Here is a 12,872-nt window from a genome sequence, read left to right on the forward strand (position 1 = left end):
GGTCAGACCTGATTGTGTTCTTCAACATCTTCACGAGGGGAAGCGGAGGGGCAGGTACCAATCTCTTCACTCTCGTGATTAGTGACTCGAGGAAATGGCATGAACCTGAGTCAGGCAACGTTTCTTAATAGCCAGTCAGGCTGGCTATTAAGAAAAGACTTTTCACCCAGAAGGTGGTTGGGCTCTGAAACAGAATCCCCAGGGAAGCGGTCACAGCGCCGAGGCTGACAAAGCTCAAGAAGCGTTTGGACAACATTGTGGGGCACACGATGTGGCTGTTGGGGATGCTCCTGTGCTTTCTCGCAAGGCTTCCCTCGCTCTGATTCAGAACACCTCGCCGCCCCTCAGCTCCCCGCACGCACAAGGGGAGAACGCCCCGGCCCCGAGCCCTGGGGGCCGCAGAGGATGCAGGGCCAGCCCCGCCGCACCCCTGCAGCACCCGCGGGGCCGGGCTCGCCTCAGGCGGCCGCACCCAGGGCGGGCGGCGGGCGCGGGAAGCGGAAGCGGCGCGGGCAGGGCCGGGCCGGGCCGGAGAGGCGGAGCGAGGAGCGGCGCTGGCGGCATGGCGGCCCGCGCGGGCCCGGCCGGGCGCCGCGGCCAGCCCAGCTCGTCCCCGGCCCGCAAGCGGCTGAAGCCGCTGCGGACGGTGGTGGCGTGGAGGGGCCGTGCGGAGTGGGACCAGGTGATGGTGGGGCTGTACTGTGGGGACAGCCGGCTGCAGCAGGACGCGCTGGACCGCGTCTCGGCGTGGAAGAGCCGGTACGGGCCGCGCGCCGCGGGCGGGCAGCGATGCGGGGCTCGGGGCCGGCCCTGTGTCCCTGGAGCGGCCGCTCCGTGCCCTCGGCCCTGGCTGTGCCCGGCCCTTGCGGTCGTGGGCCCGGCCGAGGAGCCGAGCGCAGCTCCCCGTCGGAGCAGCTCCGCGGCCGGGGCTTGTGGGCAGGCCGGCGGTGCAGCACGGCTGGCGGCCCCGTCTTGTAGGGCTCCTGCATTGCGGGAGGCTCCGGGCACGCAGCTTATGCCAGGAGCACGGTGTCCCTGTGGGAGCAGGGGAGGCACAAGCCCTGCATGCCCGCAACTTCACGGGCTGATTTCCCTGGCATTGTGCATATCCATTGCCTCTGCTGCATCCGCCTAGGTAAAGCATCTTGTCTGTGTGCCTGGCATATCAGTAAATATTCACTTAACATGTGCTTAGGAGCAACCGTGTAACCACTCTGTTCCAATAGAACCCTTCTGGAAAGAGCCTTTGATGCTGTCTCAGCATACCATTTCTTAGGCTGTAATGTACCACAGAGCATAAAATGTAGTGGGGAAGCTGCTCTTTTTACAGGGTGAGTGTATTTGTGTGAATCTGCTCACCTGGTTTTCCTTTGCCTCCAGATACGGTCCAAAAATGCCTCTTGCAGTTGACTCCACGGCAGAACTGATTCGCTGCAAGGTCCTTGATTCATCTGGCAGATTGAAGTCACACGAGCTCATCCTGTCTTATGGGCTGGCCCTTGTAAGGTGAGGGTTCTCAAGACCCTTTTGCTTTTGAGAGAAACACCTGGACAGATGTCATTATTCCACTGAATTCACTTTGCATCTCTGGGGCCACAGGATTGTGTAGTACATGGGGAGTTTGTCTCAGGAGTTCCAAGTTTCTCTGCAGCTCTTGATAGTAATTTATTTTTTTCTGTAACCTCCATGTAGATTTGTCAACTTGATCACAGAAAGGAAACAGAAGACGGTCAGCATTCCTCTGAGACAATTAGCAAGAGAGGTAACTATTGAATAGGAGTTGCTTGATAATTTAGAGGTTATTAACAACACTGAGTGAATGAAATTGTGGGGTGGTCATCCTTTTGTAACCAAAATAATAGATATAGATGCTTGTTTATTCCAGCTGCAAAGTTTTAAACAGGTTTATTGCAACTGGATATAAAATTTGTTCTTTGAAGTCTCAATAAGAGTCACAAAGGCTGATGATCATTAAAGGTTTAGGAATCACATGTGATCAAAAGTCTTGATTTACATGTGTGTAGTCCCACTTGATGTACTGTCACACGTTTTGCTTTCTTGGCGACTGAGATAGGAAAAAGAGATAAATCTGTGGTTTATAAATCCTAGTCTTTGACAAGCGAGGCTATACGTAAAATCCATCACATTTGCAGGTATTTTCATTTCTTTTTCTTCAGGTGAGCTTTTCCACTCGTGTGGAGGAGGAAAGGTTCAAGCTGTAATTGTAGTAGCAGCACCAACTTGAGTCCTTTAACTGCCAGGTGCACTGAGCATCGTACCTGGGACTGAACAAGTTTTGACAGACAGTATTTGAGACTCTTCTGTATATGTTTGGGCCCCTGTGTGAGAATGATGAATTGATTTTTATTTTTTTTCCTGGGTTTTTGAGAAAAGTTCTGCTTCTCACTTTTTAAAACTGATCAAGCTTAAAAGCAAAGGTCCTGCATAGTTAAAGGTAGTTGTCCTCAGGAAAGCTGCAAAAAACTGCATGTAAATTACTGTGTAAATTTCGGTATTATATGTGGTATTATTTGTGTCTTTGATACATAGTTATCCAGAATAACTGGATAGAAGCAATTAAACTGTATTTAAATGGATGAGACAGTTACATTAGATTACATGTAGCACCTCTGTCTAAAAAGAAATCTCTTGTTGCATGTAATACTGAAGGATTTAAACCGTAAAATGCAAGTTTGTATGGATCCTAGGCCACAGGAGGAGTGGCATCAGAGAGCTGGGGCATCTTGGCTCACTCCTGAAGTGGGAAGCAGGGGAACTGCAGCACAGGAATGGCCAGGAAGGTGCTGTTCCCACCTGGTGGAGGCTCTGAGCAGCCGTGCAGGGCTGGTGCAGGGGAGCAGAGGGTCAGCTGCTGGCTGTTGTTGCAGGTGGACATCCCCGTGTGGGTCGTGGATCTCCGTCACGAGCTGACGCACGGGAAGCTGCCGCGCCTGGCCCTGTGCCGCAAGGGTGAGTGAGTGAGTGAGTGAGTGCCACCAGCAGCTGCCACTGGCAGGGGTGCCCTGAGGACATTGCCTGGGGTGGCAGTGCCAGAGCTGCAGGCCCCGAGGGGAGCACCCCTGCCTCCGTTTTGGGGTGGAAGAGTTGTGATATCAGACTCTGGGAGGATTTGCCACTGCCCTGTCAGGATAGCTGAGCCGTGTCCTGTGGTTCCTCACAGGGCAAATGTTCCGAGTTTGTCCTGTCCCTGAAAAAATTACTCGAAACAACAGCAGCTGGTTGCAACAGTTTGGTGCTTTTGCTTTTTTACAGCACAGGAAGTTCATCTTGGGGAAATAGGTAAAAGCTTTTTCTGATGGTTTAGTGATGTCTAAAACTCTTAAAAAGTCCCATTTAGGGAGAAATGTGGATACTCCAAGCCTGAGTGAATGACCAGCTCATAGCATTTGAAGAGACTCTGGAAATTTTGGGTTAAGGCTTGAGAATCCAGTTAAATAATCTTCAGCATGGTCCTTAGATTGAATTGGGAAAATGCTGATGAAAGTAAAGGCATTTCCTTTCCATTCTATTTCATGTATGCATAGTGTAGTCCCTGCACAAAAATAATTCTGTTATTGTTGTAGATGCTGTGTTGACCATGGTGATACTAAAGTATTGACTCATTCTCTCATCTGAATGCTACTGCAGGGACCTAGTTGCTGCTTAAATTTGACCTAGCTTGAGCAAGGTGCAGTGCCATAGCAGTGTCCAGTCAACTTTTCCCCCCCCCAAAAAATATGATGGGTAGTTACCATGTCTGATACTGGATTGGGTTTTTTTTCTTCCTGGTTTATTTCTGGAGGTTTTGGGTTGGTTTTGGGGATTTTATTTGTTTGGGTTTTTTTAACTTGTTCACATTTTCATTAATGGAGTATTTTGTATTTTCATCAAATGATTAATAGCATTTATTTTCATAATTCAAGTTAGCAATATGCCACTTATTATTTTTTGCCATAACAAAGAAATCCTCCCTGAGCAGATGTTTTCTGTTCTCTGTTAGGTTGTGATGTTGTGCTGGAGTGGCTACGAAAGATGTATTGGAACCGTCAGCTGGGCAATAACTTGTGTGAGGAAGATGAGGATGAGGAAGAAGAGCAGGAAGAGGTGGAGGCAAATGCAGATTTGGATGGTGATGCATGGGAGATTCAAACCCCACAGCGTGAGGCCTGTCAGAAACACAAGGAATTCCATGGTAGGTGTTCCTAGAGCAACAGCAGACACAAGGACTGGATATGCTAAAGAAAGCAGATTAAATGTGTCATCTTCTAGCACAAAGAGAGACCTTCAGCTCAGATTTTGGGATTCCTCTTTGGGTCTTGGTGGATTCCTGGTGTTGACTGACTGGTTTGGTAGTATTTCTCCAAATTTTTAGCACTTTGTGAATAGCTGTAGTGCTGCTGCAATTGATGCAAAATGCAAGTCTACAGAATACAAATGTGCATCACAACATAAACTGCATATGGCAACAATTTCTTCCTGCACTGATCTAGGAATTTGGTTTTCAGCTGTCTGGGTTTATCCAACTTATCTGTCTTTGGCTACTGTTAGTGATAAAATATGGAAATTGTAGTTCAACCCCACTTGAGAAAATTCATGTTGCTGGAGAAGTCTGGGAGTTTTGGGAGCCTTCAGTGTGTTGCCTCAACAGAATTGCTGGCTTCATTTGACTGATGCCTTCCTTGAGTGTAAATTTAGCAAAACTAAGCAGCTTCCTTAGATACAAAATTCCCTCACATAGTTGATCTTCTGCTTAAATGATATATTTATGTTTATTTCTAGAAAAAGTCAGAGATGTTCTGCTCTCTTACAAGAATGAGCAATTCCGGGTAAGTGCACTCTGATGATGAGCACTTTGGTTAATTCTTTCTTGGGCAACATGTTTTCCTTGTTGTCTTAGTTCTTTGCTCAGGCTGGTCTGCTGGTGTTGTCATACATGGCTTGTCAAAGGAAAACTTCACTACAGAGAACAAGTAATTTGAGCTCTGACAGTTCCTGTTGTGGACACTTTGTTCAGGTTTATAAAGATGATCTGTGCTTATTGGAGATTCCAAGACAGGGGAACATTTGTGAACTTTTTCAGGTGCTGGTGATGAAGTACAGGTGGCATGTGCATCTTCTTGTCATAGCAATAATGTCTTTGTGATGTGAGTGTATTTTCTGTTCATGCTTGATTTTTTTCCTTCACTCAGGTTATGCAGGCTATGCCATCTCTTTCAAAGTCTCGAGAATTGTGGTCTGATTCCTCTTCAGAATTGGACTGGATTTTGGCTCAGATCAAAGACCTGATGCAGGAAAACAGGTATGTCTCTGATAAAGAACTGAGATGGAAGATATGGTGCTGAACTGGGCTGTAGACCTATGAAATTTCATAGTGTCATGTAGCTGATCATGGAGAAAGCAGTTAGTCAATTTCTTCAGCATCTTATATATATATATATACAAATATAAATATATATGCCATAGAAAAACAGCATTACCAGGTCTCTCAAACAAAATATTCTCCATTCCCTCCTCACAGTTCCAGGTGTTGGGCAGTCAGACTTGTTTCAGAACTGGGGCAAGTGGTGTTTTGATACAGGAAGGAATAAGTGGCAGTAATAAGTTTATAAACTCTCTGCTCTAGGGCAGCAGTGGCTGAAGCTCTCCTCAGTGATGGCTTTCTCATCCCAAAGATGGATTGTCTGAAGATGCTGAATATCAAGTATGAAGGTGAGTGCTTTATGCATCACCCAAGTAGAAAATGCATAGCTAGTGTTATGACAAAGTCTGTTCTTTTTTTCTCATTTTATTGGAATCTCTAATTGGCTGCATATTTTTGTATGTCTGGGTCCTTCAACATCTTTTGCCCTGTTCTCCAGACCCTCTTAGGGCCATGCTTAGTTACTGCTTTTGCATAAACCTCTTGGGATGAAAGGATAGCTCTTCAGCACTGAATATCAAAACATCTTTTAAAGCTTGCATCTACCCTTTTCTGCAATAGTTGCTGATTTCAGGAGTGTTTCTCTTCTACACTGAAGATTTGAAGCAAATCAAAATGGATGAGGTTTTTTGAGCCTCATTCACCAGCTGCATTTATTTCCAAGCTGCTGCCCATATGTGTGGAGTTGCATTTGTTGTTTGCAGGAGAACTAGGCACCTAGAGAATGAAAATAAATAACTTCACAGCCAAAGAACTTTCTTGGAAAGTTTCTCAAATTTCCATCACTATATAACAGTAGAGAAATTTAAAAGCTTTTTCATTTTTTTGTTGCTTTGCTCAATGAACTTTCTCTTTGTAGTATATTTTTTAGATAGAGTAGCTTTTAATTATGTTTGAAATAAGCTGAAATTGGAAAGGGATTGACAAAACAGATCTTTCTGTGTTAATAATTTCTTTGTGCTAATTATCAAATTGCTACTTATTTTACTTCCCTAGCATAAGAAAAATAATAGTTTCAGTGAGGACTTTAGGAAATATCCTGGAATCTGTGATCTGAGAACAAACCTCTTTAGTCTGGAGCAAGTGTCACACCTGTATTTCATAAATACATTACAAAGCACCAATTTCTGTCTTGGCTGATTTGGTTTTTTTCTTCTCATTGCAGCAAATAAAGAGGTATGGCAATTCAAAATCCCCCCAGCATTTTACTGCTTTTGGCAGCCTTTGCTGTCAAGCCTCCTTTCACGAAGTTTTACACAGATCCTAATAGAGAAAATGTTTATAGAGCTGAAGGAATGTTCTGACTCTTCAGAACTCCGGCCTCAGTTCTTGATCAACTGGATTTCTGAGTTGCTGACTGGCATTGCCAAAGTAAATGCTGGTGAGTGTGTCTGCAATTTCTGTGTTTAAAAAAGCATAAGAGTTTCTTCTGTACTGTGTAAAACTATCCTAGTAAAGTGGTGGGACCTTTATACATAAAGTGCAGTAGCATAATTAGTGCATTTTGTCATGTGAACGTAAAGCTTTTATTGTTGCATTTCTTAGACTTTTCACCTGCAGCTTGTGCATATCATGTATTTCTTAGCAAAAATTTGAAATTGTTATTGATAAGTTTGCTGCAGCCTCCTCAGTATAAGAAAAGCAAATCTCTCACAGGAAGGACCAAGCCATTAAGTGCTAATTTCTCCAGATATCAATACTTGTAGGAAATAACATCCTTATTTGCTATCTGCTACTGTTATTTGTGGTGTGTTATGAGATCCCTGTTCCCAGTTCTTTTCTCCCTTAACAGAAGCCTGCCTTTATAAGATATTAAATAGTGTTGCTGTCCTTTATTGATCCTATCATGGGATTTTTATGCCTTCTGAACTTACACACATGTAATAAGTAATATTTTGTTTTCAGTTCCTGACTCTTTAGAACTGTTAAAATTGGCAGACCTTATGTTTCATTTCAGAGATGGGCACTGAAGGGCCTTAATTATTCAGTGTCACAGGTTTCTGCTAACAGGGTTTTTATACTGTGACATTGTGTATCCTTGCAGAGGTTTGCACCCCTTAATTTTGGTGCCTTTTCTATCCTCTCCTGATCTGGCTCAGAGATTTTGCTCTGGTCTGCACAAAGATTTTGGCAGTATCTCAGGCAGTCATAGGTTATATTTGGTGCTTTCAGTCAGTGCTGAGCATATCTGTGATGTACCAAGATCCCTGAATGCTGCTGCTTCCCAGCTGCTAAATCTACTGTTTGCAGAGCTATCTGGAATGATTCTGGGTCCCAGATGCAGTACCCTGCATTTATTTGGGATAATATTGTTCAAAAACATTTTGTGACTTTCCTGTCTGTTGTGACATGCACAGGGCCAGCTTGGGAATGTCTGCACTGCTTTGTGCTCAGGTCTGGTGGAGCTACCTGAGCTGTCCAGGTGTTGTCAAGTCCTTTATAACAACCTTGATGTTGTATTTGGTTGGCACATCTGGATGTGCACTTGGGTTAAAATGACAGCTTATTTGAGGATGGGTTCCAGTAAAAATGCAGAGGGATGAAGGGTATATTTTTGATGAGTTTTGAACACCCTGTTGTTTTCATTATCTTCTTTCAAGGGAAGAAAAAACAACAATGCAACAAGCAGGTGTCTGTGAAGGAGCTGTTCCTCCATAAAGTTCCTTTGCAGTGGATAAGACTGACTGACTGTTGCTTGCAAGCTCCCTGCTGGGCCACCCCACATCTTCTTCAGCTGTAAGTGTGATGCTGTGACCTAGAAAAGGGACAGCAAACAGTGCTCTGTGACACCTTTGGGTCCCTACTGATATGCTGAGCTATAGCTGCATTCCCTTGCTTTTCTTTGCCTCTTGTAGAAATTGTAACAGGTGCATATAAAGCCATGCTTGCTGCTATTCACCTCCCCATTGATTGCACACACAGAGAAGGAAAATAATTTTAAAGGATTGCACCTTCCAAATGAAAGCAGAAGTTACCTGGGGAGGTATTTAAAGAAGCAGCCTGTTCAGAAGCAAAGTGACTTGGTAGAGATGTCACCTTATCTGGGTGATAGGAATTTACCACAGCTCCTAACTTGTATACAAGAAAACAGTAAAGCAGTAATTCAGTTAGGAGTATTCCAAGTCCTTAATTTTAATCACTAAGATTGAGTGTTCCAGCATCCACTGACCAGGGAATAATGATATTTTGCCTGTTAGATGAGTTATGTGAGGCAGCTGTTCTAGAGAAAACAAACAATTAAAAGCAAAAAAAGCCTCCAGATGAAGATTTACCAACCCTTTTAAGACTTTTCCATTGCCCTTTTTCCTCTCTAGGATCCTCACCATCATGAGACCTCGCTTGCCACGTTCCTCTCGGAAGAACCTGCTCTACCTTGCTTCCATTTACACAGAAGGAGGGGCCCCTCTGTCCAGTCCAGGCCTCTCTTCAGATGGCAGTGAACAGCCAATTTATACTATTGAGAGCTTACAGTGGAGAGCCAGGCAAGAAAATCAGGTTAAAAATCAAGGGCAGACTGTAGAGAAACAAGAAGATGTGCCAGAGAGAGACAATGGTGTGGAGGAAGTGGAAGAGGAGGAAGAAGAGATGGTGACTGAAGCAAATGCTCTGGAAGGACTTGCTGATTCTGGTACCATGGTGGCCATTGCTGAGAAAAGGGCAGCACTGCAAGGGTCTGCCTGGCAGATCACTGCAGGTAAAAAGTGACTCTCAGACCATCTTCATCACTGACAAATGTTAATTGAAGTGCAAACACATCCCAGCCCTCTGGGGCTGCCACAATTAAACTGTGCTTCAGAGTCATCTAAATGCCAAATTACTGGAAAATGTGGGTTTTCCAGTGTTTTGTTTATATTCAGGAGTCATTTCACTTAAGCTCATAAAACACTGTGAGTGTATTTTCCAGGAGCATGCTATTACTGTCTTATTTATTTTTTTATGAAGCTTTTCCAAACTGTTTCAAATTTCAGTGTATCCAGCTGATGGGTCAGCCTATATGCCAGCTGAGAATGGTGAAGAAAATATGGATTCTTGGACTTCTGTGGGTCAGACTTGGGGGGATTTGAAAACACAATTTGTCTGTGAACCTAAGTTCCATGCTCTGGGAAAATGGTTGTTGTGACATAGTGGCAAACAAAGGAGCAAGACAGGGTTTTGGAAGGAATAAACATCATGTCCAGTGTTTTGTTAGCTTTGTTACAGTAGCTGTACTTTCTCATTGGGGTTGGAGGTCTCTGTAGCTAAGAATTTCTGAGTCATGGAGGGACTCAGACACAGGAGGAGGAAGTTGGTGGAGAGGAGTTGGAGTCAAAATGACATTTAAAGGAAAAAAAGCAGCCACTAGAAAACTGAACTGTTGTACTTCATTCAGTGGGAAATTTTCTCAAGTAAAAAAAGAAAAAAAAAAAGAGACATTTTAAATATGCTGATGTGGACAGCTTGTTAGAACTGGATGTTTTGAGAACAGAAGGAAAATTGTCTTCTGCTTCTGTGACATTGGGCAGATCATTTGCTGAATGGCTGAGTTGCAGGGGGCAGTATTTGTGGACTGGGAGAGAGTGATCTTGTGTTTCAAAAATCTCTTTGGGAAACTCAGACCTCTTGTTTTGTACTGTTTTTATCTAGATGAAGTACGATGGAAGGACTTTCCTCTTGGGAAACTCCCAGGTCAGACAGATGACCCTGATGGTCTCATGTTGGATAATTATTCTATGATGTCCCTGCTTGATCAACCAGTGAGGGAGGAGTGGAAGCCTCTCAGTACAAAGTGAGTAATGGTGTGGGTGGGACTTTGCCTCTGAACCATGAAATGCATTTCTCTCTCTGTGCCTTTTGCCATGTGAAAAATTAGGGCTGAGATTTCCTTTTTACTTCTATTTAAATAGTTTGCCCCAAATATCTACTATTGTCTCTAAACCTAACCCTGCTGATATCCTTTGAGCACACCATCTTCTGATATTGCTATCTTCACTCCTGCTGCTCTTTTTTAAAGAAACCATTGAAAGCATTATGAAATACTGCTGTTTAGCAGGTATCAGCACAGCCCCAGCAGGCTTGAAAATTGAAGTTTCTATTAGCTGGGGCTTTGATCTTCAATATGTTGGCAGTGCCCAGTGACCTTTTAGAGCTGTAATTAGTAATTCAGAGCAGCAGATCTGATTTCAGTAAAGAAACACAGATTGTTCTGGAATTAACAGGGGCATTCTATAAAGCTTTAGTCAGATCACCTTTGTTACTAAATGAAGCTCATTGGAGATGTTTTAATAGGGTCATTATTTCACACTTTGAAGTCAGAGGAACTTGAATGCTGTAAGCTGTCAAATCAGTTTCACCGCATACATATTAACCCATCTCCTGTTATTTTAATCCAAGGGATGCTTCAGAATGTAAATGAATTGTAGTTATTTTCCTTAACACTTGGTTGACAACCTTCTAATCACTGATTCCTTTCTGTGCTTGGTGGGCCCAATCTGGTAGCAATGTGAAGGACTGAGAATCATGCAGCCTGGGGTATTTCACTGAAGAAATCTTGCACATATTCATATTTTCACATATTCAGAGTTATGTTCAGATCCCTGGCATCAAATTGTTGACCTTCTCTTATCACTAACATCCTGTTCCTTTGGGGGAAGGTGCCCTAGATTGCATTTTGAAATATGATTTAGTAATGGTAAGGACTGATAGTATATTAGTTCTAAAAAGCTACAAGCCAAATTTGTAAATTTCAGGCTGTTTTTTGAACAATGTGTCATGCAACTGATATTACTAGAAAATACTCATGTAGAAAATGAGAAGGCAAGTACCAGGCCAAAAGTAACATGTGTTTGTTTCTGCACCTCTTTGTGTGGGGAAAGGGGCAGACAGTTTGTTCCACTCAATTACAGCCTGGCAGGATGCCAAGGAAAAAAAAAATCTTAGAAAGAAACATGAGGAAAACCTGTTGCTACCACAAATAGAAAGGAGCAGAACCTAATTTATTCCTGTAGCTGTGCCTGGAAACAGTCCAGGTTTCATCAGGAGTGCTACAATGGCAGCTTGTTCATTACTCTTATTTCCCTTGCGTAGCAGCTCCTCCACTTGCCAAAGGACATGTGGTGTTAGAAAGGTGGTCTGGCTTCCCCGAGGCAGAAGGAAGATTTTCTTGACTGCTTACATTTTCTTCTGTGTAGAAACCAGCCCATTGCTAATGTGCTTTATTCTCCTCCTCACAGCTCTGCAGAATTGAATATTCCCATGACAGGAGGATTGTTATGGACCCAGAATGACTTCCATAAAATAAAAAGTGGCCTTCAACTTTTCTGAGACAGCAGCAGAGAGCTCTGTGACTTTTAGTATTGCACAAGTGGCATGGAAGACCTAGTAATGATGGTGGGAAAACAGTCACTCCAGGAGAAGTTGTTGCTGTGATTTATTGATTTTTACCATGTAAAATCAATGTTTTATAAAGGTCTTGTGCTTTTAGTTGCATGTACAGTGACCATTGTCTTGCTTAACCAGTTAAAGTTTGCCAAATAGAGTTAAGAGTATTTTGGAATCCCTCCATGTTCCTTACCTTTTTCATAAATAAATACAACTGACTGGAGGCAAACCTTGCTCCTGGCTGCTGTTTCTCAGTTTTCACTCTGGAAAGTGTCCTCTGGCCCAATAGTGAGACTGTTGATTGATCCATTCTTATTTCATTGATGCTGATACTGTCCTGGAGGAGTGATTGTGCCAGGATAAGATTGTGCTACAGTTTTCACCTGTCTAGGATTTCACATGAAGCTTCAGGGATCAATCCTAGCTAGAGCATGGCTGAATGTGATATGTAAAATAATTTTGAAATGTTTTTGTCACGATGTTTTTTCAAGTGATAGTCTTGAAGCCACTACTCTCTTTTTGATTGAAGTGTTTTGCTTCATGTTACTTCTGTTCATGATTTTGCTGATATTCATAACCAATACTGTGGTGTTTGCTGAGAGCTGGTGTGATCACTGCAGAAAAGGACTGAACAAGTAACTTGCTGCAGAGTTGTTGAGAAAAATGGCTTCCAGATAGCTTTTCCTAAATTCAGTTTTCTTTACCTGTATTATTGGAATTTAAGAGGCTTCTGCAGATACCTGTCAAAACCCCCAGGAGTTTAAGTGTATATTTATTGCATGACTCCTCAGTAAGAATTTTTTTAAGTGCATCTGCTAGAGGCTAAAACAGAGGCTTTCTCTGAGTCCTAGTAATTTTTGGGTTTTACTAAGCAGAAGGAATAACACATCAAGGGAAGGGATACAAAAAGGGACATAGGACATACAACTTTAGCAGCACATTGCATAGGGTTGAAATGCATGTTTAGAACAGCAGCTTCATGGATACTTTGCACTGGCTCTCAAGTAAAGGCTTAGCTAGATGGCCAGAATGTAAATATTATGTTTTTATTCCTTCTTCTCTAGTTTTTTGTTTTCCTGCTCTACTGCAATTGGTT

General features: G+C 43.2%; 1 protein-coding gene across 2 annotated transcripts; it reads left to right on the forward strand.

Moving 5' to 3' along the window:
• The first annotated feature begins 546 nt into the window (after positions 1–546).
• On the forward strand, positions 547–12,005 carry LAS1L (LAS1 like ribosome biogenesis factor). 2 transcript variants are annotated; one of them, XM_059482695.1, is made up of 13 exons: positions 547–759; positions 1,381–1,506; positions 1,693–1,762; positions 2,889–2,970; positions 4,001–4,192; positions 4,780–4,826; positions 5,190–5,299; positions 5,624–5,709; positions 6,585–6,800; positions 8,020–8,155; positions 8,734–9,113; positions 10,043–10,184; positions 11,629–12,005. In XM_059482695.1, the coding sequence occupies exons 1-13, from the start codon at positions 563–565 to the stop codon at positions 11,717–11,719; spliced, it is 1,875 nt and encodes a 624-aa protein (XP_059338678.1). In that variant the 5' UTR covers positions 547–562; the 3' UTR covers positions 11,720–12,005. The 2 variants fall into 2 exon arrangements, with proteins under 2 accessions (XP_059338678.1, XP_059338680.1); XM_059482697.1 differs by having other exon boundaries at positions 590–682.
• Positions 12,006–12,872: the final 867 nt, after the last annotated feature.

Source organism: Ammospiza nelsoni, chromosome 15 (assembly GCF_027579445.1).
Source record: "Ammospiza nelsoni isolate bAmmNel1 chromosome 15, bAmmNel1.pri, whole genome shotgun sequence".
NCBI classification, from domain to species: Eukaryota; Metazoa; Chordata; class Aves; order Passeriformes; family Passerellidae; genus Ammospiza; species Ammospiza nelsoni.

Coding starts and splice junctions, on each gene's coding strand:
- LAS1L (XM_059482695.1), top strand. CDS start 563: ATGGCGGCCCGCGCGGGCCCGGCCGGGCGCCGCGGCCAGCCCAGCTCG. Junction 1,763..2,888: donor TGAGACAATTAGCAAGAGAG/GTAACTATTGAA, acceptor CTGTTGTTGCAG/GTGGACATCCCCGTGTGGGT. Junction 9,114..10,042: donor TGCCTGGCAGATCACTGCAG/GTAAAAAGTGAC, acceptor GTTTTTATCTAG/ATGAAGTACGATGGAAGGAC.